Consider the following 27,754-nt stretch of genomic DNA (forward strand, 5'->3'; position numbering starts at 1 on the left):
ATTTATTTTTTTTTAATTTTTTTCAATACAGTCTGTAATCACAGGCTTAGTTCACCACAGACCACAATATTCAATAAGTAAAAAGTAGGAAAGCCACAATTCCACAGGAGTATAAACAAGGGTTAAAAAGAATCATATCACAAGATGTTCATTTCATCCTATAGTTTTCTTATATTCTGTATTAATTGTTACATATCAGAAAAATATTACACATGTCTTTTGGGGACTCGATTATTTCACTAAGCATAATGGTTTCCAGTTGTGTCCATCTTGTTGCAAAAGACAGGACTTCATTCTTTTTGTGTCTGAGTAGTATTCCATAGTATATCAATTGATAGACATCTAGGCTGATTCTAAGCTATTGTGAATTGAGCTGCAATACACATGGGGTTCAGTAACTCTTTCATATGTTGCTTTCATTTCATTTGGATAAATTCACAGGAGTGGTATAGCTGGAATTTGGGTATGGAATCTCCATACTGTCTTCTGTAATGGTTGCACTATTTTACATTCTAACCAACAGGGAATTAGGGTACCTTTCCCCCATATCCTTGACAGAATTTTCTGTGTTCTTGATTTCTGGGTGGTAGCCATTTTAATTGGTGTGAGGTGAAACCTCATTGTGGTTTTTATTTGCATTTCCTTGGTGACTTGTGATCCTGAGCATATTTTCATGTGTCTGTTGGCCATTTTTATTTCATTCTTTGAAAAATACCTGTTCATGTCCTTTGCCCATTTCTTAACTGGATTTTTTGTTTTGTTATTACTGAGGTTCTTAATCTCTTTATAGATCCTGCATAATAATCTTCTTCAGGTGCATAGTTTGCAAATATTTTCTCCCATTCTTTCAGTTGCCTGTTTATTTTGTTTAGTGTCTCTTTGCAGGGAAGAAGATTCTTGATATAATCCCATTTGTCCATTTTTGTTATTATTTCTTATGCTTCTGGGGTCTTTTCTAAGAAGTCTGCCTATGCGAATATGCTGCAAAATTTCTCTGATTTTTTTTCCTCTAGTAATTTGATGATATCAGGTTATATATGGTGTAAGGCAGGGTTATTATTTTAGACCTCTATATGCTTAGATCCAATTTTCTAAAGAGACTGTCTTTTCCTCAGGAAATGATTTTAGCTCATTTGTCAAAGATTAGTTTGTTGTAGATGTATGGAATAATTTCTTGGGTTTCTACTCTGTTCCACTGGTCTACATACCTATTTCTGTGCCAGTACCCAGTTGTTTTGATAATAACTAGTATGTATAGTATGTCTTGAAATCTGGTATTGTGATGCCTCTGGCTTTTTTGTTGTTGTTGAAGATTGATCCAGCTATTTGGGTTCTCTTGTGTTTTCATGTGAATTTTAGCATTTTTTTTCTAGATCTGAGAAGAAATGTCCTTGGTATTTTGATTGGGATTGCACTGAATCTATAAATTGCTTTAGGTAGTATGGATATTCTGATATTAATTATTCCAATCAACACACATGGAAAATTTTTCCATGTTTTTGGTGTCCTCTTTTTTTAATGTTTTGTAATTTTCACTGTAGAAATCTTTCACATCCTTGGTTAAATTTACTCCAAGATATTTAAAATTTTTGGAGCTATTGTGAATGGAACTGATCTTACAAGTTCTTTAGCAGCCATGGCATTGTTTGTGTATGCAAAGGCTACTGATTTTTATGTGATGATTTTACATCTTGCAGCTCTCTTATGAGTTCCAATGGTTTTAGTGAAGCCTTTTGGTTCACCTATGTTTAGAATTCATGTCATCTGCAAATTAGGGTAATTTCACTTCTTCCTTTCCAATTTGTATCTCTTTGATTTTTTTTTTTTTGCATAATGGCTCTGGCTTAAACTTCGAGAACTATATTGAATATCAATAGTGAAATTAGTCATCCTTGTCTTTTTTGGATCTTAGTGGAAATTCTTCCAACTTTTCCTCCATTCAATATTATACTGGCTATAGGTTTGTCATATATTTCCTTGATTGCATTGAGGAATGTTCCTTCTCTACCCAATTTGCTTAAGGTTTTCATCATGAAGGGATGCTGTATTTTATCAAATGCTTTCTCTGCATCTATTAAGATAATCATATGGTTTTTATTCCTCAGTTTCTTAGTGTGATATATCACACTCATTGATTTGCATTTGTTGAACTATCCCTGCATACTAGGCATAAATTCTCCTTGGTCTGGGTGAATGATCTTTTCAGCTAGTATTTTGTTGAGGATTTTTGCATCTATGTTCATTAGGGATATTGGTATATAATTCTCTTTTCTATATCTTTTTCTGGATTTGGAATTAAGGTGATGCCAGCTTCCTAGAAGGAGTTTGGGAGGATTCTCTCCCTTTCGGTTACTTTGAACAGTTCTAGAAGATTTGGATTTAGTTTATTTTTAATAGTTTTGTTTATTATAAAATCAACTTAGATTTGAAAATAATCACAATCTCAACCTGGAACAGGTGACTAGCCTGGGTTTGATTCAAAGCTCTGTCTCCTCACTTTATTTTCCTGCTAGTGCACACCCTGGGAGGGAGGTAGTTGTGATGGTTCAAGCTGTAGAGTCCCTACCACCCACATGAAAGAACTGAATTGAGTTCTAGGTTCCTGGTTCTGGCCCCGGTCCAGCCCTGGCCATTGAGGGCATTTAGGGAGTGAGCCAGTAGATAAGGGCTCTGTCTCTCATGCTCCTGTAAATTTTTAAAAATAATAAAAAATCTCATCACATTATTTTTATTCCCAGGTTATTTCCATGTTCAATCAGATCAACTATCTATCTTCTTTGGTGATGTTAGAATCTATGCATCTGTGGATGCTCATATCCTCCATGGGATGCACATGTCTGGGCTTTGTTCCAGGCAGCCAAGGTGCACCAGGAGAAAGGCAGATTTTTAGTGGTGAATGATTTCTTAGATTGGCACACCTGAAATCAGGCTTTTCTGAGTAGGTGGTTCTCTGGATCAGGATTATTACCCTTGTAGTTTGTGGAAGACTCTTGTCATTTATTAAGTCACATGTAAAAGAAAGCTGAACTATTGACCCTGTTTCAGAAATGAGGATAGCCTAATAAACGAGGTATGCTGTCATAAAAATAGCAATTAAAGTAACAGCTAAAATGTCTTGATTATGTTAACTCTGCCATGTATTTTTGGGCAGAGTTTCCATGCATTAATTTATTTAATCCCCACCTCTCTATTATTATATTCATTTTTTAAATGAGGAAACTAAGCAACAGAGAAATTTCAGTGACTCAGCAAAGCTTACAGAAAATAAGTGGAAGTGCAAAATCCAAGGAGTGGAATCTCATCTGAGAATCCATGCCCCACCCTTTAACTCTTCTTACTCCCCTGTTAAAACAGACCAGATCATCTTATTTAGGGCATTTCAGAGGTGATCAGAGGCAAAGCACCATTGTAACACCATCGTGTTTCGGTGTCAGTCATGACTCCTTGGTGTTTTTTCAATATCAAGATAAAAAGATGTTAAAAAAGGATTAGATCAGGGAAATGCAAATCAAAACCACAATGAGGTTTCACCTCACCCCGGTTAGAATGGCTCACATTCAGAAATCTACCAACAACAGATGCTGGCGAGGATGTGGGGAAAAAGGGACACTAACCCACTGTTGGTGGGAATGCAAACCGGTCAAGCCACTATGGAAGTCAGTCTGGAGATTCCTCAGAAACCTGAAGATAACCCTACCGTTCGACCCAGCCATCCCACTCCTTGGAATCTACCCAAAGGAATTTAAATTGGCAAACAAAAAAGCGGTCTGCAGCCTAATGTTTATTGCAGCTCAATTCACAATAGCTAAGACCTGGAACCAACCTAAATGCCCATCAACGGTAGACTAGATAAAGAAATTATGGGATATGTACTCTTTAGAATACTATACCGCAGTAAGAAACAACGAAATCCAGTCATTTGCAACAAAATGGAGGAATCTGGAACACATCATGCTGAGTGAAATAAGCCAGTCCCAAAGGGACAAATACCATATGTTCTCCCTGATCGGTGACAACTGACTGAACACCAAAAAGGAAACCTCCTGAAGTGAAACGGACACTATGGGAAACGGTGACTTGATCTGCATAGCCCTGACTGTTAATGAACAACTTAATACATTATCCCTCTTAGTAGTTTTTTTTGTCTGTTCTACTTAATATGACTGGTTTAATTCTGTAATTAATACACAGTTATTCTTAAGTGTTAAAAATTAACTGAAATGTGATCCCTGTTAAACATAAGAGTGGGAATAAGAGAGGGAAGAGAGGTATAATTTGGGACATGCTCAAGCTGACTTGCCCCAAATGGTAGAGTTAGAAACATACCAGGGGATTCCAATTCAATCCCATCAAGGTGGCATGTACCAATGCCATCTCACTATTCCAAGTGATCAATTTCAGTTCACAATTGATCATAATGAAAGGACTAAGAGTCAAAGGGAGCACATAAACAAGTCTAGTACCTGCTAACACTAACCGATGGAATAAATAAAGGGGAGAGTGATCCAACATGGGAAGTGAGATACTCAGCAGACTCATAGAATGGCAGATGTCCTAAATAGCACTCTGGCCTCAGAATCAGCCCTAAAGGCATTCGGATCTGGCTGAAAAGCCCATGAGAGTATTTCAGGCATGGAAAGCCAAGACACTCTGGCAAAAGATCTCTGCGAGTGAGATCCCAGTGGAAAGAACAGGTCTTCAAAGAAGGAGGTACCTTTCTCTGAAGGGAGGAGAGAACCTCCACTTTGACTATGACCGTGTCTAAACAAGATAAGAATCGGAGAACTCAGAGGGCTTCCATAGCCTTGGAAACTCATGACCGGAGCATAGGGAGACTACTGATGCCATAGACAGGAGTGTCAATTGGTAAAGTCAACAACAGGAGTCACTGTGCACTTACTCCTCATGTAGGATCTCTGTCCTTAATGTGCTGTGTATTGAGATTTAATGCTATAACGAGTACTCAAACAATATATTTCACTTTGTGTTTTCATGGGGGTGCAAACTGTTGAAATCTTTACTTAATGTATACTAAACTGATCCTCTGTAAAAAAAAAAAAAAGAAAAGAAAAAGAAAAAGAAAAAAAAGAAAAAGAAATTATCAACTCCCAACTTGACTCTCACTGGGATTAAACATGACAATAGGTCTGATCTGATTTCATCATCACTTAAAAAAAATCATCTATTATTTTTCACTTTATGTTTCTGTGTGAGAGCAAACTGGTGAAATCCTTACTTAATGTATACTAAGCTGATCTTCTGTATATTAAGATAATCGAAAATGAATCTTGATGTGAATGGAAGGGGAGAGGGAGTGGGAAAGGGGAGGGTAGTGGGTGGGAGGGATGGTATGTGGGGGAAGCCATTGTAATCCATAAATCGTACTTTGGAAATTTATATTCATTAAATAAAAGTTAAAAAAAAGGATTAGAAAGGTGTTATGTGTTTACTGCTTTTGTCAACTCAGAAACTTCAGTGGAAAATATTGTGAGACCCAACTCAAATAGGAATCCTAGTGCATTAGACAAAATGGAGGGGAAGACATTATCAAAGGTAAAATATATTTAAAGATACACACCAAGCACACCTGAAATAAATAGTACATTAAAACTTTGCAGATGCAAAACCTATGTCACTCCAAAGGACCTGGAGTTGGGATGGCACTGAATGTCTCAACAGCAACACTGCACGTCAGAAACAAATAAATGAACAACTCTGAATGTACCCCCATGTTTACTGCAACTCAGTTCACAAGAGCTAAGACATAGAATCAACCCAGATGTCCATCAGCTAAAGACTGGCTAAAGAAATTATGGTATATATACACTATGGAATACTACATAGTGGCTAAAAAAAATGAAATCCTGTCATTTGCAAAAAAATGGATGAAACTGGAAACCATTATACTCAGTGAAATAAGCCAATCTCCAAAAGGACAAAATACCATAAATTATCCCTGACTGTGGTAACTAACAGAGTACCTAAAAGATAATCTATGGGAGTGAAATTGACACTTTCAGATAAAATTATTTCCAACTGCCCTTGTCTTGACTATTAAGGAACAGTGTTGTTTTTTTTTTTTTCTTCATACTATTTGTTGAACTCTTTTACTTCGTGTAGGGTTAATCTTATGGGTATAAAGTTAAATGAAAATAGATCTCTGAAAAAATAGAATGGGAATAGGAGAGGGAGGAAGAAGGGAGGCGTGTGGGTGGGAGAGAGGGTAGGGTGGAAAGTATCACTATGTTCCTGAATTTGTATTTATGAAATACATGGAATTTGTACACCTCAAATAAAACTTTTTTTAAAAATTGACAAAAAATTCTCTCTGTCTCTCTCTCACTGTCCGCTCTGCCTGTCAAAAAAAATGAAAAAAAAAAAAAAACAACAAGAATAAAAAAAAGTATTAGTATTTTTTTTTTTTGTTCTAGTACCATTGGTTGAACTCTGTAATTAACACACAATTATTCTTAGGTGTTTAAATTTTAACTGAAAAGTGATCCCTGTTAGGAATTTGGAAAACATTATGCTGAGTGAAATAAGCCAATCCCAAAGGGACAAATACCACTTGTTCTCCTTGATAGGTGACAACTAACTGAGCACCAAAAAGGAAACCTGTTAAAGTGAAATGAACACTATGAGAAATGGTGACTTGATCAGCCCTCACCCTGACTGTTGATGAGCAACTTGATATGTTATTCCTCTTAGTATTTTTTTTGTTTGTTCTACTTAATACTTTTGGTTGAATACTGTAATCAATACACAATTATTCTTAACTGCTGAAACTTAACTGAAAAGTGATCACTGTTAAATATAAGAGTGGGACTAAGAGAGGGAAGAGATGTGCAATTTGGGACATGCTCAAGCTGACTTACCTCAAACGGTAGAGTTAGAAACATACCAGGGGATTCCAGTTCAATCCCATCAAGGTGGCATGTACCAAGGCCATCTCACTAGTCCCAGTGATCAATTTCTGTTCACAATTGATCATAATGATAGGACTAAGAACCAAAGGGTTCACATAAACAAGAATAGTGTCAGCAAATACTAGCTGATAGAATAAAAAAGGGAGAGAATGATCCAACATGGGACGTGAGATACACAGCAGACCCATAGAATGGCAGATGTCCTAAACAGCACTCTGGCCTCAGAATCAGCCCTTAAGGCATGCAGATCCGGCTGAAAAGCCCATGAGAGTATTTCAGGCATGGAAAGCCAAGACACTCTGGAAAAAAAAAAAAAAAACAAAACACCTAAATGAAAGATCTCCGCGAGTGAGATCCCAGTGGAAAGAACGGGCCATCAAAGAAGGAGGTACCTTTCTCTGAAGGGAGGAAAGAACTTCCACTTTGACCATGGCCTTGTCTAAAAATTATTAGAGTCAGCGAACTCAGGGGGCTTCCATAGCCTTGGCAGCTCATGACAAGAGCCTAGGGTGATTACTGAGGCCATAAACAAGAGTGTCAATTTGTTAAGTCAACAACAGGAGTCACTGTGCACTTACTCCTCATGTAGGATCTTTGTCCTTAGTGTGCTGTACATTGTGATTTAATGCTATAACTAGTACTCAAAAAGTAATTTTCACTTTATGTTTCTGTGTGGGAGCAAACTGTTGAAATCGATCTTCTGTATATAAAGAGAAACGAAAATGAATCTTGATGTGAATGGAAGGGGAGAGGGAGTGGGAAAGGGGAGGTTTGCGGGTGGGAGGGACGTTATGGGGGGGAAGCCATTGTAATCCATAAGCTGTACTTTGGAAATTTTTATTCATTAAATAAAAGTTTAAAAAAAAGTATTGACAAAAACAAGTACTGACTCAAAACTGTTTGCAGGTTAAATTCTCGACCCAGCCAAATAACACAAGGACTCAATAAAAAGTAATTTCATATCTTTTTCTCCAGAAGCAGCTGGAGGATACCTTTTTGTAAAATGATGCTGTAAATCCAGAAAGAAGCCAAAAGAATAATGACAGAAGGCTGAAGTGTGGGAGCCAGGCACTCTGGGTAGAGAGCACCCATCCATGTTTGCCGTGGAGGCAGGGGGTGTGCAGAAGGGAGTCATTCACAGGATGAATAGACTGACATCTGTCAGAGCTGCTGGAGATGGAAATATCTACCCACAAGTATGAAGAAAACTAAGCTAATGAACAAATCAGGGCAAACATGGATTACATGAGAAAATACACATAATCCTGGTATAGCGACAGTAGCACTCAACTCAGCACTGAACAGTACCTGCTTTCTGTCACATATCATGACAGTGTAATCAGTGATTGTTGATTAATCCAAGGACTATATTCCCTTGTTCTACATCATGGAATCTCTAAGGCTCTGAAAAACAATGAATTTTTAAAAACATTTTTTATTTGGGAGGCAGAGAGACAGAGCTCCCATTTGTGGTTTACTCCCTAAATGCATGTGATGGTTGGTGCTGGGTCAGGGCTGGAGCCAGGGGTCGGGGAGCTCAATCCAGGACCCCTATGTGGATGACAGAAATGCTATCACTTGAGACTTCACTGCTGCCTCTGAAGATCTGCATTAGCAAGAAGTGAGTAACTGGAAGTGGGTACCAAATCTGATATTTTGATATGAGATGCCAGAATGCTAACTAATGTCTTAACTGCTAGGTCAAATGCCTGACCTGAGTAATTGCTTTTTGTAAGTCTGTAGAAATATCGATGGCTGGCAAAACCTGATTTGAAGTGACATAGTCTGTTTGTAGTCTTTCTGTATTCCACCTGGTATCAATATTCATATGTGCTGTTGCAGAGACACAATGTGTTTCATTATGGAATGTTGCTTTGGAGTCCCTGATGCATTCTGTAATACATGGTATAAGATCTTATCAAATTCTCAAGTTCCACAGACTCTGAATTCTGAAATGCACCTGGGCCCCAGGGTTTGGATAAGGCACTGAAGACTGGAGAGGATGGGGTTGGGGAAGCAACAGCAAAGAGGGAAGGAACTTCTAAGTAGGGGAGCTAACCTCTCAAGCAGAGGGTGATGAGAATATTGATAGAATAGTTTTATATAGAAATATGTTGGCAAATAATAGAGACAGCAAACAGAGTTGAAAGTAGTTGCCTTTGGGGAGAAGTCTGAGGACAGGAAAATGTGTAACAAAGTACTACTCTTTTTCATTATCAGCCTTTTTATTATTATTTCATGTTTCAATCCACATCTCATTTTGATGGAAGCTAAAAATAATTAGAAAAAAATCAATCACCCTTCCCTCAGGAACATGCAGGTTAAAAGGCCAATAAACTCAGTATTCATTTCCACAAGCCCACTTAAAGATGCATAGCCCAGTAGAATATTCTTGTCTATTTCAAACGCCTAGATATTATATCCACATATTTTACATAAGAGGGGTCCAACATATGTGTGTTAATTAGCTGTGCTTACAATCTCATCATACCTAATCATCTGGAAAAATTCAGAGAATTTTCAGGACATTCTTCCTAGGGACATTAAGAAATCCAAGCTGCTTTGCTCCTTTAATTTCCCACAGCTCAATTTTATCATCTGAATACAAGACATCCAAGATCCTCCTTAGCTCTTTTTAAATTTTTTTTAAAATCATTTCTATGTCTTGAAAGACAGGATGAGAGAGGAACAGAGACATAGGTCAAGCTCTTCTGTTCCCTGGCTCACTTCCCAAATGCCAGGAACAGCCAGAGCTGGACGAGGCAGTAACCAGGAGCCTGGGACTTCACCGTTTGGGTGTCACATGTGGGAACCCAAGCATCATCTCTTCCTCTCAGGATGTATGTGAGCTAGAAGCTGCATGTGAAGGAAGCAGAGGAGGCAGGAATTAAACCAACAGTTCCAGCTGGGATGGGGGTATCACAAGTTGTGGCTTAATCCACTGAGCCACACACTTGCACACTCCTGAGCTTTCACAGCAGGACTGCTAATGAAGTTCTGATCTTAGATATATGAGGGATCCTCACAAAGTTCTTAGGAAATGTGTTTTATGAATTAATAATGCAGGCATTTCAACCTTTTTTGCACCAAAATAAACTTGTTTTTGGATTCCATTTTTTCCATGAACTTTTTGAAGTCACCTTGTATTTCTCCTGAGCTTATACATTTATTTTTACCAGTACCTATTTCTGAGCTTACAAATTTGGAAATGTTGAAGAAATTACAGATGAGCTTCAAACTATGCTGATTTTCATATACTGTATAACTTGGTTTGCTGAAGTTGCACTACCATTCACTACTTCTTCTTCACTGAATATCAAGGTAAGGAGCTACAACATTGGTAGTTTAAAGCAAATATATTTGGAAAAAGGAGCTAACATTCTCATAAGAGAATCAACTTTTAAAATTAGCCAGATGAATTCTATGGCTTAACTGAAAAAATAATTCCAAGTTCACTCTATCTGGTAAAGAGTGGAAAGTTGGTGGGGGTGCAGGCAGACCCTGGTTCAAATCCCTGTTATGTCGTGTATTCTTGCCAAATTGCTTTCTCACAATGAGTCTCATATTTCATTTCTTAAAACTGGGATCAAAATAGTGCCTTCTGCTAACTCAGGTTTCACGCGCACATAAGCTCAATAACTGTTTGATGTAGGAGACTGTCCTGTGCATTGAAGAATGTTTAACAGCATCCAGGTCTACCATTTACTGGATGACAGTACTCAAACACCTGCTGTGCTAGTGACAACCAAAGCTCTCTACACAGTGCCAGATATCCCTTGTGAAAGTATGTAAAATTACTGAGAACCTCAGTACTAACCCCTCAACTAAATGAAAAATCTCTGTCATTCAGATTTTGCAAGGATTTTGTTATTATTCAAAGTGCTTAGCATATTTAATCACTTAGCACAAGAAGAATATTGAAATTATAGTACCTGCTTTTATCTATGGAGGATATATTCTAAGACTGCCAGTGGATGCTTAAAACTATGGCTATCACTGAACACAATATACTATGATTTTTCCTATATATGCACAACTATGATCAAGTTAATTTATACATTAGGCACAGTATGAGATTAACAATGGCTAATAATAATATAGAGCAGTTATAACAATATACTGCAATAAAATTTATGTGGACATTTTCTCTCTTAAACTAACTTACTGTTCTTTACTCTCCCTTCATCTTGTGATGATGAGATAAGATGCCCATGTGATGCTGTCGTGTTAGGCTAGTACATAACCAAGGGCTACTTGCACACAAGCATTGCAATATTATGTTGGTCAATCCGATAACTAAAACAACTACGTGATAAATGGTGGGTAGCATATACTGCATGTATACTCTGGACAAAGGGATGATTCACATCCTGAGCAGGATGGAACAGGATGAGAACACACAATCTCAAACTTAAGAATTACTTATTTCTGGGGGCCAATGCTGTGGCTCAGTGGGTTAACGCCCTGGCCTGAAGTGCCAGCATCCAATATGGGCGCCAGTTCTAGTCCCAGCTGCTCCACTTCCGAGCCAGCTCTCTGCTATGGCCTGGGAAAGCAGAAGATGGCCCAAGTCCTTGGGTCCCTGCACCTGCATGGGAGATCTGGAAGAAGCTCCTGGCTTCTGGCTTAGGATTGGCACAGTTCCGGCAGTTGTGGCCAATTGGGGAGTGAACCATCAGATGGAAGACCTCTCTCTCTGCCTCTCCTTTTTCTGTGTAACTCTGACTTTCAAATAAATAAATCTTTAAAAAAGAAACCCTTAAAAAAGAATTGCTTATTTCTGGATGTTTTCCATTTATTATTTTTGGAATGAGGATGGTCATGGGTAACCAAACCCAGAATGAAACCACAGAAAACAGAAAACTACTGTATTATTATGTTGACTATGTTAGTACTCATAGGGAAGAGTAGCAATACAATAGGAAAAGAAGATGTCAAAAAGAACAAGCTGACTGCAAAGACAATTTCATATACCAGAAGGTCAACACTTGACGGAGTTTGAGTGTGTGAATAATGGTATATCATATGGATGAGGAAACCAAATCCAAAAGGTCAAATGTATCTCAAGTTCATTAAGGAAGAAAATGATAGAACTAGAGCAAAACACGTAACACTGAAGTGGTCTTCTATAACATACCGATTACTATGCAGCACATCTGGGATTTTAGGATTGGATAATACTTTGTCATGGCAGAGTAAATGAGAAAACCAAACAACTGAGCAAGGTTTAACCCTCCTTTCTGTACAGAATTGAAAGTGGGAAAGAGGATGGCAAGCTTTTATGGAAAAATTAGGCTATTTTTTAAGCCAGGAACTGGCCAACTCACCATTCGATTTTAGCCATTTTTTGGAATGAAGATAGCTCTCCAGCATCCTTTCGTTGAACAGCATGTATCCCATTGGTTCAGAAATAATCACATCTACAGCCTCGGGAAGTGAGATTTCTTCCATTTTTCCTGGCAAAACAATGATCTTGTCTGAAAGCTGGTTATTTTTCACTAGTATCTGAAAAAGATAAAATAGAGTAGCAGAACTGTTGTTATTCAGAAACTTATGAAAAATTAGCTTCATAAACTGGGGTCTCAGAATGTGATAGAAAAGAGAAAGAAGTAACATTGCTTTCCTGAAATACTTCCAAAGAAAAATAACTTATTTTCGTTAATGTAAAATATTGTATATTTAACATAGATAATTAAGAAGATACAGGTAAGAAACAAATAATACCTGAAATCCTGCCATAGAGAAGAAATTAGAATTAATGTTTTCATATTTTGCTCACCCAGACCCTACACAAACATAGACACAAAATTCCAAAAGATCAGAGAAAATGCATATTATAAAAAGCTCTGTTTATGAATTAAAATTTTTTTTGCATCACAGTAAACTTATCTTTTAGCTCCATTTTCCATGAAGTTTCTGAATTATCCTTCTAGATGTATAAGTTTGTGTGGTCTGAGTATGTGTATATACAGATACATATATACATTTGGAGAGGCTTCCCTTTTAAAAAAAAGATTTATTTATTTATTTGAAAGTCTGAGTTGGAGAAAGAGAGACAGACAGACAGAGAGACAGAGAGACAGAGAATCTTCCATCTGCTGATTCATTCCCCAGATGTCCAGAATGGCCAGGGCTGAGACAAGCCAAAGTCAGATGCCAGGAGCTTCAACCCCTCTCCCAAGTGGGTGGCAGGAGATGGATCAGAAGTGGAGCAGCTGGGACAAAAACCACCACCCATACGGGATGGCAGCATCACAAGTGCTGTCCTAACCGCTGTGCCACAACGCCAGCCCAGGGAGACTTCTTTATTAATGGTTTAAGCTTATTTACCATTGCTCTACCAGCAGTAAATATATCAAACAATTCTGCACAGAAGTCTTCTGCAAGTTAATAATCCTTATTATCTCTTATCTTCTTGATTTTTAAAATAAATAATGCCATCTTCATAACCTTCCTTTAGAAGTATATTTTTACAGTTACATATTCATTTTCTTTGATGTCTCCTAAATTTTACTGAATAACTTTGAACTTTCTTAAAAGAGGGACCCTGAAGAGAAAAATATTTGTTACATCTCTAATATATTTCTTTGTAATGCCAAATATGACCAGGTGATCATATATTGCATTTATATATTTTTACTGCCTGAGAAACATATTTCCTAACAGACATCTTTTATGCACCAGCATAAATTTATACAACACATTCCTTTTTGAGCTGTTCTTCTCTGAGACTTTTGGGTCTTTGCTCATTGTATCAAAGGCCCTCCTATTTGCATCTTGCTTTCTGCATTCTCATCGCAATGGTCTGTGTGTTTGTCATGATTCAGTTGCACCTTCTCCATTTCTGACCACTTCCTCAAATGGCTTCTAATCCCACCTTCTAGCCTGCTGCTGAACTTTTTTTTCTAAAGATTTATTTACTTATTTGAAAGGCAAAGTTACAGAGAGAAAGGAGGGATGGAGATTTTCCACCTACTGGTTCACTTCCCAAATGGCCTCAATGGCCAGGGCTGGGCCAGGCCAAAGCCAGGAGACAGGATCTCCACCCGGGTCTTCCACTTTGGCCATCTGCCACTGCTTTCCCAGGAACATTAGTCAGGAGCTAGATCTGAAGTGGAGCGCAGCCAGGACTAGAACTGGGGCCCATATGGGATGTCAGCAATGCAGACAGTGCCTTAACCTACTGTGCCACAATGCTGACCTCTTTAACTTTTTTAAGCCAAGTCATCTCTCATGTAAAGAAGAGCAAAAGAACTAACTGAACATGTCATCCATTGTCAATATCTATGCATTCACAATAACTCTTGGAATTCTATTCTCTTTTTTTAATTTAAGATTTATTTATTTGAAAGGCAGAGATACAGAGAAGGGGAGAAAGAGAGAGGGTTTGATAGATCTTTTATCTACTGGTTCACTCCTCAAATGGCCACATTAGCTGGGACTGAGCCAGGTCAACACCAGGATCCAGGAGCTTCTTCCAGGTTACCTACATGGGTACAGAAGCTCAAGTACCTGGGCCATCTTCTGCTGCTTTCCCAGGCTCAGTTGCAGGGAGCTGGATCAGAAGTGGAGCATCTGGGACTCAAACCACTGCCCATAATGGATGCTGGCACTGCAGGCAGAGCCTTAACCTTCTAAGCCACAGAGCTGGCCCTATTTTTTTTTTCATTATTCTATTTAAAATTTTTTAAAAAGCTTTATTTATTTATTTGATAGGCCAAGTTAGAGAGAGAGAGAAGAGAAAGAGATAGAGACAGAGAGGAATGAAGAGAGAGAGAGAGACAGAGATCAAACTTCCATCTGCTGGTTCACTCCCCAGCTGGCTGCAATGGCCAGCACTGGGCCAGGCTGCAGCCAGGAGCCAGGAGTTCCACCCAGCTCCACCATATGAGTGACATGGGCCCAATCACTCAGGCCATCTTCCACTGCTTTCCCAAGTACACTAGCAGAGAGCTGAATCAGAAGGGCAGCAGTCAGGAGTCAAACTGACGCTTTTACGGGATGCTGACATCGCATCACAGTTTAACCCTCTATACAACAGTGCCAGACCCAAAATGTTTTAACACATAATACCTATCTATTTTTATGGCGTATAGTGTAATATTTCAACACATATACACAGTGTTAACTGACTATACCAGGTAACTAGCCTTTCCAATTTCTTATCTTTGTGTTTGGAGTCTGCCACCTTTTGCTCTCTAGTTTGTTCTCCAGGATTACAACTATTTTAGGATACATATGCTATAGCCACCCCACTGTCCATACACAAAGTCAAGTCAATGGGAATTCTATGGTAACATACCAAAAGGTTAAGCTTCTTGGTGTCTTGCTTTTCTCTCCATATTCTCTCCCAAAACAATCAATTCACCTGCACAGCTCCACATGTGTCTCCATAGAGGACTATTCTGACTACACCTTTAGGTTCTCTCCTCATTTGAGCTCCAATAACAAGTTGGACCTTCCACCACTGCTGTGTCATCTCCTCGACATACACAAGTGAACAGCCAAACCCAGCTTCTTCCTGAAAACTAGCCATTCCTCTCAGCTGCCTTTAAAATCTTTATAAAACCTTATGTCTCCATAATTCTTTTTTGGTCACAGCTACTATAACCTGAATGTCTTGGGTGTGTAGTTAGCATCAAGAGATTATAAGATATCATGTTCTCTTATTTCAACCTTTCAGATGCATTTAATTTCCACCTCTTCCTTCCTGCCTTCATCAATACTTCCAGTTCCTATTAGCTTCTAACCTGAAATTTAAATACAGCATTATATAATGAAAATAATAATAGCAATGAATACTCCTTAAGTTTGAGGGTAAAACAAGATAAAGCAAATTATGAGCTACATAAGTATTGAAACTCTTATCCTACTATGTCTATTAAAGAACACTTTTCATCAAAAAATACATTTGAACCAGAACATGAAAGTCAAAATCTCTTGCACTCCTACCATCCAGATGCAGCCTGTGTATAGTTCCTAGCAGACAATTCCATGTATCTCAAATCTCAATGTAATAATACTTCAAGTCTATTTTTTCAGGCACTATGTTTTAGGCCAGCCTTCTGAACATTGCGTCATGACATCCATTAAAAAACCCAATAATTTTATGGTCTACTTGAGTAAAAAAAAAAAGGCTTCCGGCAGTTGGGGACATTTGGGCTGTGGAGTCTGGCCACGTCAGATCCTGACTAACTGCCATGGGTGTTCATGTCCCCAGTATCCCATCATCTGACATATTTGCTTAGTCTCTGTTTCAGACATCTCTCTACAGCATAACTGTACTGGGTGTCTAAGTAGTATTTCATAGACGTGCCCTGACTCAGTGAATCAATCCCCTACTCTTGAACATTCAAGCTATCTTAAATTTCTTGTTAGTATAATAGCATACTAACTAATAATAAAGTAATTAAATGTGGAGGGACACTTGCCATTATTTTCTTCAGAGTTAAAGTGAGAGTTTAATGTGGTTCTGACACACATACCCCCAATGCCCACCAGGAAGGTGGTGACCTTTCTAAATTTCAATCCCTCTCTAAGTGCTGTTCCTGGAGTGTGAGACTGCCCATATAAAATTGCCTTTTGTCACAGTCTCGGTAACTTATAACATGAGGTTGGGTGGGGAGATTATCTAACCTTTGCCGGATAGGGCAATATGATGAGATATTTATGCAAGACTGAAGTAGGCCCCACATGTTGAATTTATAATGAATAATCCTAGACATGTGAACCCTCCAGGGAGAACTGACACATAATCAGTTTTCAGAGGAAGGACCTGATGAGCTGTCGGAAGGGGAATTTTAGGTCCCCAGGAAAGAATTTTGCATCTCATTATTCCCATTCCCACGGATAAAGGACACACCGCATGCCCGGAAGTGTATAAGCAGACACGTTTCAGGACCTTGTATCTTGCGTCTTCATCTGTTTTTTGACCAGCTTCAAAGAGCACAAGATCAAGAATCTGAGGATATACATTCTAGATCTTCCTTTACCTCGTACGCACTGTGGGACTTCAGGAAGTCATTTAAATCTTCTAAATTTTAGTTCCTCTCCTTTGAAAATCAGGATATAAAACTAGAGTTGCTTTAAGGCTTCTTCCAGTTTTAATATTGTGTGGTTAGAAGAAAGCAAAATCTCCCATAGCATGTTCCAGGAGTCCAAGAAGAGGAGGATCTATGATCAAAGAATTTTGGAACTACTTTATAATACATATCCCTCTTATAAATGTTCAGATTCTATTAGCATATTAATGACTTTGAGAAATTTTTCAGTAAAGCAAACTGTTGGCTTGGTTGAATCAAAGACATCCCAACTTATTTGAATTTTTTACAGTCCCTGTGTACAGATAGATATATCTGTGATATATCTATCACAGATAAATCTTTATGAAAATAGTTCTTTGACTATGATTCCTTGGCAGAGTTTTTTAATCAAAAATTTTTTAGTTTTTAATAGTTTCAATATATTTCATAGTCCTAAGAATATAATGATATTCTATTCTTCCTCCCTCCATCCCTCTGTCTCCTTTTCTCCTTCCCACTTTTCCTCCCTCTCTCTTTCCTCCCTTTCTCCTTCACTTCTGAGATAGTATATTTTTAATTTAACTTACAGTGAAGGCCTTAATTCTTAACTAAATAAAGAGTTAAAGTAAAAAGCAAAAAGATCCTAGTTTAGCAGAAATACAGGCAAGGTCTATAAACAATAATCAAATGGAAAAATGACCATTTCACACATATATAGTAAATTTCAATACAGATCAATAAAGAAACAGTATTACAACATTCATTATCATTAGTTTGACAAAGATACAGCTCCCACATGTAAAGGAGAACATGCAATATTTGTCTTTCTGTATTTGGCTTATTTCACTCAACACAATGTCCTCCAGTTGTATCCATTTTGCTGAAAATGGTAGAATTTCATTTTTTTTATAGCTGAATAATATTCCATTGTGTATATAAAATTCATTTTCTTGATCCATTCACCTGATAATGGACATCTTGGTTTATTCCATATTTTGGCTATTCTGAATAGTGCTGATATGAATATGGTAGTGCAGGTATCTCTTTGATAAAATGTGTTCATGTCTTTTGGGTATATACCCAGAAACAGGATTGCTGGATCATATGGAAAATCTATTTTTAAAGAAATCTCCATACTGCTTTCCACAGAGGCTGGACTAATTGACATTGTTACCAACAGTGTATAAATGTTCCCCTTTCTCCACCTCCTCACCAGCATGTTATTCTATGTCTTCTAGATTTTAGCCATTTTGAGAGGGGTGAGGTGAAATCTCATTGTGGTTTTGATTTGCATTTCATTGACAGCTAATGTTATTGAGCGCTTTTTCATATATTTGTTGGTCATTTGTATTTCCTCTTCTGAGAACTGCTGAGGTCGTTTACCATTTCTTAACTGGATTGTTTTTTTGTTGTTGCATTTTTTAAGTTGCTGACATATTTAGGGTATTAATCCCTTTTCAGATGGGTAACTTGCAAATATTTTTTCCCATTCTACTAGATGTCTCTTCACTCTATTGATAGTTTCCTTTGCTGTGCAGAAGCTTCTGAGTTTGATATAATCCCATTTGTTTAGTTTTGCTTTTGTTGCCTGTGCCTTGGGGGTCTTATCCAAGAAACTGTCACCTACACCAATATCTTGGAGTGTTTCCCTTACTTTTTTTTTCCAGCAACTTCATAGTCTCAGGTCTTAAATTTAGAGCATTGATCCATCTTCAGTTGATTTTTGCACATGGTCAGAGGTATGTATCTAATTTCATTCTTCTGCATATATACATCCAGTTTTGCAGCAGCAATTGTTGAAGAGATTATCTTTACTCCAATGTATAGCCTAAGCACTTCTGCCAAAAATCAGTTAGATATATGAATGTGAATTAGTTTCTGGGCTTTCTATTCTGTTCTACTGATCTATGTGTCAGTTTTTATACCAGTACCATGCTGTTTTAATTATTATAGCTTTGTAGTATGCTTTGAAGTCAGGTACTGTAATACCTCCAGCTTGGTTTATTTTGGCTAATGATAAATTTGGCTAATCTGGGTCTTTTGTGATTCCATACGAATTTTAAGACTGTCAGGAGAGATATTTGAAAACAGGATATGAATTCAACCAAGAATGACTTTGACTAAGAAACAAGGGCATCTAGTTTCAGATTAATATTTACTCTTTGAGTCAGTCTTGTAACTTATCCCAGTACCTTTGGTTTACAACGTTCACAGTACAGATGATGTTTGGCTAGCCTGCCACTTCATGTATCAGTCTTCCAAAATTGCACTGCGATAGAGACATCCTTTCTGGGAATAAATGAGTATCCTTCCACGTGCTGCAGAAGGACCCTAACATAGACCAAGGTCCACCATCCACCATGTGCATTGCTGAGTGATTTTTTTCCCCATGTAACCTGGTCTTTCTCTAAGTGTTCAAGATACAGGGGCCAGCACTGTGGCACACTGGGTTAAGCCACCACGTTAGACACCAATATCCTTTATCAGAGCATTAGTTCTAGTTCTGGTTCCTTTGCTTCTGATCCAGCTGCCTGCTGATGTACCTGGGAAAGCAGAAGAAGATAGCACATGTGCTTGGGCCCCTGACACCCACTTGGGAGACCTGGAAGAAGTTCCTGGATTCTAGCTTCAGACTGGCCCAATCCTAGACACTGCAGAGATTTAGGAAGTGAACCAGCAAATGGAAGACCTCTCTCTCCCTCCCTAACTCTCCCTCTCTCTCCCTCCCTCTCCTTTTTCCATCTCTCCCTGTCATTTTGCCTCTCAAATAAATAGATAAGTCTTACAAGAAAGTTTAAGATAGAGAAATATTCCAAATGAAAGCTTTTCTCTTCAGCTGCCATCAAGGTACAAGCAAATCACAACCCATCCATGTTTTAATCTTGCCTCCCTCCTTGTTATCAAATTGGGTATCTGAATTCTGTGTCAGAAGTATTTTCACTTGCTTCAGCTCCTCAACACACATGCGTGCATACACACTCACACAGTTTAGGTAGTAACAGTAGAATTCATTCTTTCTAGGACTCAGAGTAAGTTACAAGAAAGATCAGATCAGTAATTTCCCTGGTATGCTTCTGTTCTTACCTCATTTGGGAGGGTTTTCACTTTTTTACATGTGTTAAAGATGTGTTGTTAATTTACCCTTGCTCAGTTCAGAAAATTCAATTAGACTTGGAGACCATATTATACAATATAGCACTTGAGTATAGCTGCCTTTTAAAAAACATTTTTAAAAGGTTTATTTTTATTTTGAAAGTAAGATTTAACACAGAGAGAGAGGCAGTGATAGATATTTTCTATCTACTAGTTTACTCTCCAAATGGTCGCAACCACCGGAGCTGGGCTAGGCCAAAGTTAGGAGTTAAGAGCTACAACTGGGTCTCCTGTGGGGAGCAACTCGGACTAGACTAAGTTACTGGAATTAAGACTTATTCTATGCATCTGCTCTCCCACAATATGGCGCTGAGAAGGGAGTAAACAGCTTCTACACAGCTGCCTCTCGCCAATTTGATTGACTAGCTGCAGGAGCTGATCCTGCTCCTGATTGGAGGAGAGCAGCGTACTCGGTGTGTGGGTAGCAGAGTTGGGATTGGTGGAAGAGGACTATAAAGGAGGAGAGAGACAACATGCACCAGGAACATCTATCTGAAGGAACACCTGTGCAGCCCCCCCCCCCCCCCCGAGAGCCGGCCGGTGGTGTGCCGCTCCCCCGCGGAAGTGGGGAAAGTGGCAGGGGGAACCGCCCTTCCACGGAGGTGGAAGGGTCGGTAGCCAACCCGGGAAGGACCAGCAGCAAACCCGGGGAGGGCCGAGCAGACAAAAGAACAGCGCAGGGTCCTGTGTCGTTCCTCCACGAAGAGGGGGAGTGACATAATGGTGCCGTGACTCGGATAGGAAACCTAGGCAGGGTTTAGTGTCGTTCCTCCATGAAGAGGGGGAGCGACAGTCTCTCACATGGGTGCAGGGGCCTAAACACTTGGACTCTCTTCCACTGGTTTTCCAGGCCATTTGCAGGAAGCTGAATTGGAAGGACAGCAGCCAGGATGTGAATTGGTACCCATATGGGATACTGGCATCACAGGTGGCCACTTTACCAGCTACGCCACAATGCTAGCCCCTGACTGTCTTAAAGTAGTGCAAAGGGCAAGGGGGTTTGGAGGTGAAAGACCGGGGTGCAGTTTTCAGAGCATCCACTTTTTAACTGAGAAACTGTGGCCGGGACCCACAATTTCTTGGAAATATAACTTTTCACCTATAAAATGGGAATAATAATATAACCTATTTTTCAGGGTTTTGCCTCTCTTGCAGCTCTCCTTCTGGCCACTTTGGTAGGAGGTCTCCGACTTAAATAAATCTTGCTCTTCTCTCTGCCTTGTCTGCATGGAGATTCTTCTTCCATGTGAGACAAAGAACCAAGGTAATCTTTCCCCACCATCGTTTCACCTGTAACATTTTGGTGACTCAGATACAACTCCAATGTGACTGGGATCTGGTTCTCATTCGACTCCAGCCAGCATCGGATTGCTCCACTGCCTGGTGAGCATGCGGACAGCTCTTGTTTCTATTTTTCTGCAGAGCTTCACTCTTTTCCACAGTAACTCTCTCACTTTCACAGGAACACCAGGTCTCTGTCAGCCAGTTAAAAGTGGTTCGTGTAGCTGCCAGCCTTAAGCCTCAGGGGCTAGGCTTGCTGATTAGGCTAGAGCAATTCCCTGGAGCTGAGACTCTCTTCTAACTTCTCACCTCAGCTCTGGTCCCACACAGCTCCTTTCATGGGGATTGACCAGTTGTGTGAGACTGGGAGAAGGTCTTGGAGTAACTTTGAACTTCAGTCCAGGGCCACTCTCTAGTGTCTTTCAAGGACTCCTTGACTGGACACCAGACTCTGACAGCCCATTAAGGTGTTGGGCCAAAAACTGCATTCTGTTCTTCCTTCCTCAGAGATCAGTTTGTCAATGAGAATGAGTGCAGTCTGGAGCAAGGACTTGCACTCTGGGCTCCATGCTTCATTGAAGCCTTCCGTAATCCCATACCCTGACAAGATCTCCATCTCTCTGCTTCTCACCTCACCCAGTCCCCTTAATTCCTACAAACTTTAATCTCTGGTTGCATTAGCAGGTATCTCCTAGATATTTCATTCATTAGTTCTGGGTCAGAGTTTAATTACCCCTTTTGCAGACAGGCAGCTTTTCAATCTAGACTCCAATAGGTGCAGCTCCCTACATGATCTGAACGGCCAACCTCATCCTTTTCTGTACCACCACCTGGCTTCTTACAAGAAAGGGGACAGAGGCCGGTGTCGCAGCTCACTAGGCTAATCCTCCGCCTTGCAGAGCCGGCACAGCGGGTTCTAGTCCCGGTCGGGGTGCCGGATTCTGTCCCGGTTGCCCCTCTTCCAGGCCAGCTCTCTGCTGTGGCCGGGGAAGGCAGTGGAGGATGGCCCAAGTCCTTGGGCCCTGCACCCCATGGGAGACCAGGAGAAGCACCTGGCTCCTGCCATGGGATCAGCGCGGTGCGCCAGCCGCAGCGCGCCGGCTGCGCCGGCCATTGGGGGGTGAACCAACGGCAAAGGAAGACCTTTCTCTCTGTCTCTCTCTCTCACTGTCCACTCTGCCTGTCAAAAAATAAAAATTAAAAAAAAATTTAAAAAAAAAGAGGACAGAGAAGTTAGCCTACGTGAATTAAGTGCCAGCCTCTCTACTCTGACTCCCCGTCTCAGGACTCTGGCTCCTGAATGGCCTCTTGCCTCTGTTTCCCTGCATATGCTCCAATATACATTAAATTCTTTCCCAGAGTCTGTCACAGGGTCCTTGGGTTTATTCTTTACTAAGCCACCAGGGTCCCTTTGTTATCAATGTTTTCTCAAAACAAGAACATAGTACTTATTTTTCAATGTTATTTCAAGGATTGAATCAAAGGAGAAAGGCAAAAGAACAGAAAGAGTAAAATAAATTCAAAAGGGATATAGTTACAGAAAAGATGATAAGGCATAGAACTCAGATAAAGATTTCAGACCCAGAGTAACAAATGAAGAAAATGCAAAAATAATTATAGATAGTATATAAATATTATCTAGGTAGGGGGTTATATTATATTCAAATCATGTTACTATTGATACCATATTCAAATCATACTATATTCAAATCACGTTACTATATTCAAGTCATGTTACTATATTCAAATCATGTTACCATTGATACCAAAAAAAATGGTATCAATTAGTGAAGTTGAAGATTTACTTTTCTTTTAATTTTAAATAATATCTACTATAAATATATATTACAGAAAAATTGTGATTTTATGCATTAGATAGCATGTTCTGTCAGTATAATAATACTGAGAGTAATAAAGCAAAATTTTAAAGTAAATTAGAAAGAAATATTGACAAAGAAATGAATGAGTAAATAGTAGTATTTAATATGAATACCATTCAGTGAGAAAGGAAGAATTAAATAAAGGCATGTGCAGTAAGATAAATAAGTCCCACAAATAGAAATTTTAGGTAGAAAGTCAGAAATTCAGCCTATGAGAAGGTGCTGAAGACCAGCACCTACTGCGGAAGCTCCAGAAGCTCAGCATTTTACATTTCAAAGTGAAAAAATCAGGTTACTAAAGAATTGGCATGATTCTTTTTGTAAATAAGGTCAAACATAGTCAAAAGCAAACTGTATTCCTTGGGATATATTGATTTTTTTAAAGATTTATTTATTTGAAAGGCAGAGTTACAGAGAGAGAAGGAGAGAGAGCGAGCAAGCGAGCGAGCTTCCATTTGCTGGTTCTGATGATTGCAACAGCCAGAGCTGGGACAGGCTAAAGCCAGTGTGTGGAATCAAATGGATTAATAGGCAGTCAGGGTGGTCCCCTGGTCGAACCCTGGGGTTGCTAGGTGCTTCCTTCTGCCAAAAAAGTTTTCTTTACCAAGATCAAAAGTGCCTGCCCTCCTTCCTTAGGAATCTTCAAATTTACCCTGAGAAGAGCAAGTTAGTGGCTCTGATTCTTTCCTTATAAGCTCCCAATCTACTGTAATTTAGGTATCCCCACCCTTCTGATGGCTCTTTGTTTTACCATGTGCAAGCCAGACAGGATAAAATAATTATAATGTAAATCAGGCCTTTTGATGGGTTTGTCCCACCTTGTATTGATCAACAGTTTCTTCCCCAAGATTGTGCTTAAAAACCCCACTATCATCAGCCCTTTGAGTCTTCCTCCCTTGGAGTCCCCCTCTTCCCTGCTTCAGCAGAAGGTTTACAACTTGAAAAATTCCCACTTTTCTTTCACTGCCTTGTCCACGTGATAATTCTTCTTCTGTGTGAGATCAATAACCTAGATCATCTCTTCATTGCTGCCACTCCAGCTGCAACACCAGGAGCCAAAAGCTTCTCCTAGGTTTCTCATGTGGGTGGCAGAGACTCAAGGGCTTGGGCTACCTTCTGCTGCTTTTCTCAGTCCATTTTCTGGGAGCTCGATTGGAAGTGGAGCAGCTGGGACCTGAATTTATATGAGATGCTGAAGTTGCAGGTGGTGGCTTTACCCGCCATGGCACAATGCTGAACAGGCATGTTGTCCCTGCCTAGTCCTTTCCTCCCTATTGCTAAGACCCCTGTGCTAAAGCAGACCCTTCTCAACTCCTTCTAATGCAAATGGAAAGCAGATAAACTACATGGGGCATCTTGTGAAACAAATAAGAGGGAAGTTCCCAGGGGCTTCAAAGAGCCCCCTACTCTTCTGCCAGCTGCCTTCTACCCCAGCCTCCACCCCATAGTGGCAAATTCCCTTCTCAACTGGATGAAAACTCAGTTCTTTTTTTTAACTTTTATTTAATAAATATACATTCTGAAAGTACAACTTTTGGCTTATAGCGGTTTTTTTTCCCCCATAACCACCTTCCCACCTCCAAACCATCCCATCTCCTACTCCCTCTCCCATCCCATTCTTCACTAAGATTCATTTTTAATTATCTTTATATACAGAAGATCAACTTAGTATATACTAGGTAAAGATTTCAACAGTTTGCGCCCACACAGAAACACAAAGTATAAAGTACTGTTTGAAGGCTAGCTTTACTGTTAATTCACATAGTACAACACATTAAGGACAGAGATCCTACATGGGGAGTAAGTGCCCAGTGACTTCTGTTGTTGATTTAACAACTGACACTCTTATTTATGATGTCAGTAATCACCTGAGGCTCTTGTCATGAGCTGCTAAGGCTATGGAAGCCTCTTGGAAAACTCAGTTCTAAAGGCATCATGCCCCTGAGCAAGTCTCTGCAAGAACAGACTGTCATCAACCTCTGCTTCAAATAAAGCAACCTGACTCTCTTGAGGTTGGTCTCCATCTCTTTTTTTCCATCTCTCCTTTCTGGGGGCACAAAAGGCCAGAACCCTGAGATATTCCAAACTTAACAATGCTGGCCACTAGTATATCCTAGAGGATATTTTATATATATATATATATATATATATATATATATTTTATATATATGTTTTTGAATGCTCATGCTATGTCATAAGGTATATCTATTTGCAAATTTCTGAGGAATCTCCATACCGTCTTCCATAATGGTTGTACAAGTTTACATCACCACTGACAGAGTATTAGGGTATCTTTTTCCTCTATATGTATAATGAGCTAGCCATCTCACTACTGGGAGTTTACCCAAACAAAATGAACTCATCATACAAAAGAGTTACATGCACCCCTATGTTTACAGTAGTTCAACTCACAAGAGCTAAGATACAGAATCAATCCAGATGTTCATCAACCATGACTGGATAAAAAAATGCGGCATATACACACTATGGAATACTACTCAGCCTACTGCCCTCTTTATCTAGTACTATTGGTTGAACTCTGTAATTAACACACAATTATTCTCAGGTGTTTAAATTTTAACTGAAAAGTGATCCCTGTTAGGAATTTGGAAAACATTATGCTGAGTGAATTAAGCCAGTCCCAAAGGGACAAATATCATATGTTCTCCCTGATCGGTGACAACTAACTGAGCACCAAAAAGGAAACCTGTTAAAGTGAAATGAACACTATGAGAAACAGTGACTTGATCAGCTCTTGCCCTGTTGATGAACAACTTAATACGTTATCCCTCTTAGTATTTTTTTTGTTTGTTCTACTTAATACTTTTGGTTGAATACTGTAATCAATACACAGTTATTCTTAAGTGTTGAAACTTAACTGAAAAATGATCGCTGTTAAATATAAGAGTGGGAATAAGAGAGGGAAGAGATGTGCAATTTGGGACATGCTCAAGCTGACTTGCCCCAAACGTTAGAGTTAGAAACATACCAGGGGATTCCAATTCAATCCCATCAAGGTGGCCTGTACCAATGCCATCTCACTAGTCCCAGTGATCAATTTCTGTTCACAAATGATCCTAATGATAGGACTAAGAGCCAAAGGGATCACATAAACAAGAATAGTGTCTGCAAATACTAGCTGATAGAAAAAAAAAGGGAGAGAACGATCCAACATGGAAGCGAGATACACAGCAGACCCATAGAATGGCGGATGTCCTAAACAGCACTCTGGCCTCAGAATCAGCCCTGAAGGCATGCAGATCCGGCTGAAAAGCCCATGAGAGTATTTCAGGCATGGAAAGCCAAGACACTCTGGAAACAAACAAACAAACAAACAAACAAAACCTCAATGAAAGATCTCTGCGAGTGAGATCCCAGTAGAAAGAACAGGTCATCAAAGAAGGAGGTACCTTTCTCTGAAGGAGGAGAGAACTTCCACTTTGACCATGGCCTTGTCTAAATATGATCAGAGTTGGTGAACCCAGGGGGCTTCCATAGCCTTGGCAACTCATGACAAGAGCCTAGGGTGATTACTGATGCCATAAACAAGAGTGTCAATTTGTTAAGTCAACAACAGGAGTCACTGTGTACTTACTCCTCATGTAGGATCTCTGTCCTTAACGTGCTGTACATTGTGATTTAATGCTATAACTAGTACTCAAACAGTATTTTTCACTTTGTGTTTCTATGTGGGTGCAAACTGTTGAAATCTTTACTTAATGTATGCTAAACTGATCTTCTGTATATAAAGAGAATTGAAAATGAAAAAAAAAAGATGTGGTACAAGGGGTTAAGGTGCTACTTGCAATGCCAGCATCCCATATCAGAGCACTGCATTTAGTTCCAGCTGCTCCACTTCCAACCTGCACCCATGTGGGAAACTTGGATGGAGTTCTGGCTCCTGGCTTCAACCTGGCCCAGACCATGTAACTATGGTGCCTCGCAGTCATGGACTGTCTCCTTCACCCTGGGGTCAGCCACATGACTTGCTGCAGCCTATGCAATGACCCAGTAGTGAATGTGTGCTGGTTCCAAGCCCGGGCCTCAGAAGGCCTTGTGCATTTTTCCTAGAGAAGGACTGACCCAGGCTTGTCCACTGGACGACAAGAGAAACAGGAAGCAGAGCCATATCATCCAAATTGCAACTCACGGACCTGGGCCTCATTCAGAAGGCAACTCTCCAATGCCATGTGAACAAATGTACTGAAATCAGCAGAGCTGACAGAGCCAACTGTCAAAGACATCAGAAACATTTCTTTAAAAAGCCAGTGCTTCAGGTTGGCTTGTTATGCAGCACAAGTAACTGATACAGCTCCTCAAGAAACAGTATTTGACCAAAGGAGTATGGTAGCCACAGAGGTGTGGCTTACCGAGACCCTGTTTGGGAGGCAGCCTGCTGGGAGCAGCGTAGTCAGCCAACGTGTGCCAGCCATAGCACCTCAGGTCTGCTGCAGTGTTTGAGCTGAAGCCACATCCACTCTGGACAGCTCCT

At 39.6% G+C, this 27,754-nt stretch overlaps 1 protein-coding gene across 1 annotated transcript in view; it reads right to left on the minus strand.

Moving 5' to 3' along the window:
* LOC100352221 (histone-arginine methyltransferase CARM1) overlaps nucleotides 1-27,754 on the minus strand; it is a 364,053-nt gene that overhangs the window by 61,136 nt on the left and 275,163 nt on the right. The window contains exon 7 of the mRNA XM_070051461.2: nucleotides 12,254-12,431. Within this exon, the coding sequence (XP_069907562.2) occupies nucleotides 12,254-12,431 (178 nt within the window). The remainder of the gene's footprint in view (nucleotides 1-12,253; nucleotides 12,432-27,754) is intronic.

The sequence above is a fragment of the Oryctolagus cuniculus genome, chromosome 1 (genome assembly GCF_051225735.1).
Source record: "Oryctolagus cuniculus isolate XC-2025 breed Fujian yellow rabbit chromosome 1, ASM5122573v1, whole genome shotgun sequence".
In the NCBI taxonomy this organism is placed as follows: Eukaryota; Metazoa; Chordata; class Mammalia; order Lagomorpha; family Leporidae; genus Oryctolagus; species Oryctolagus cuniculus.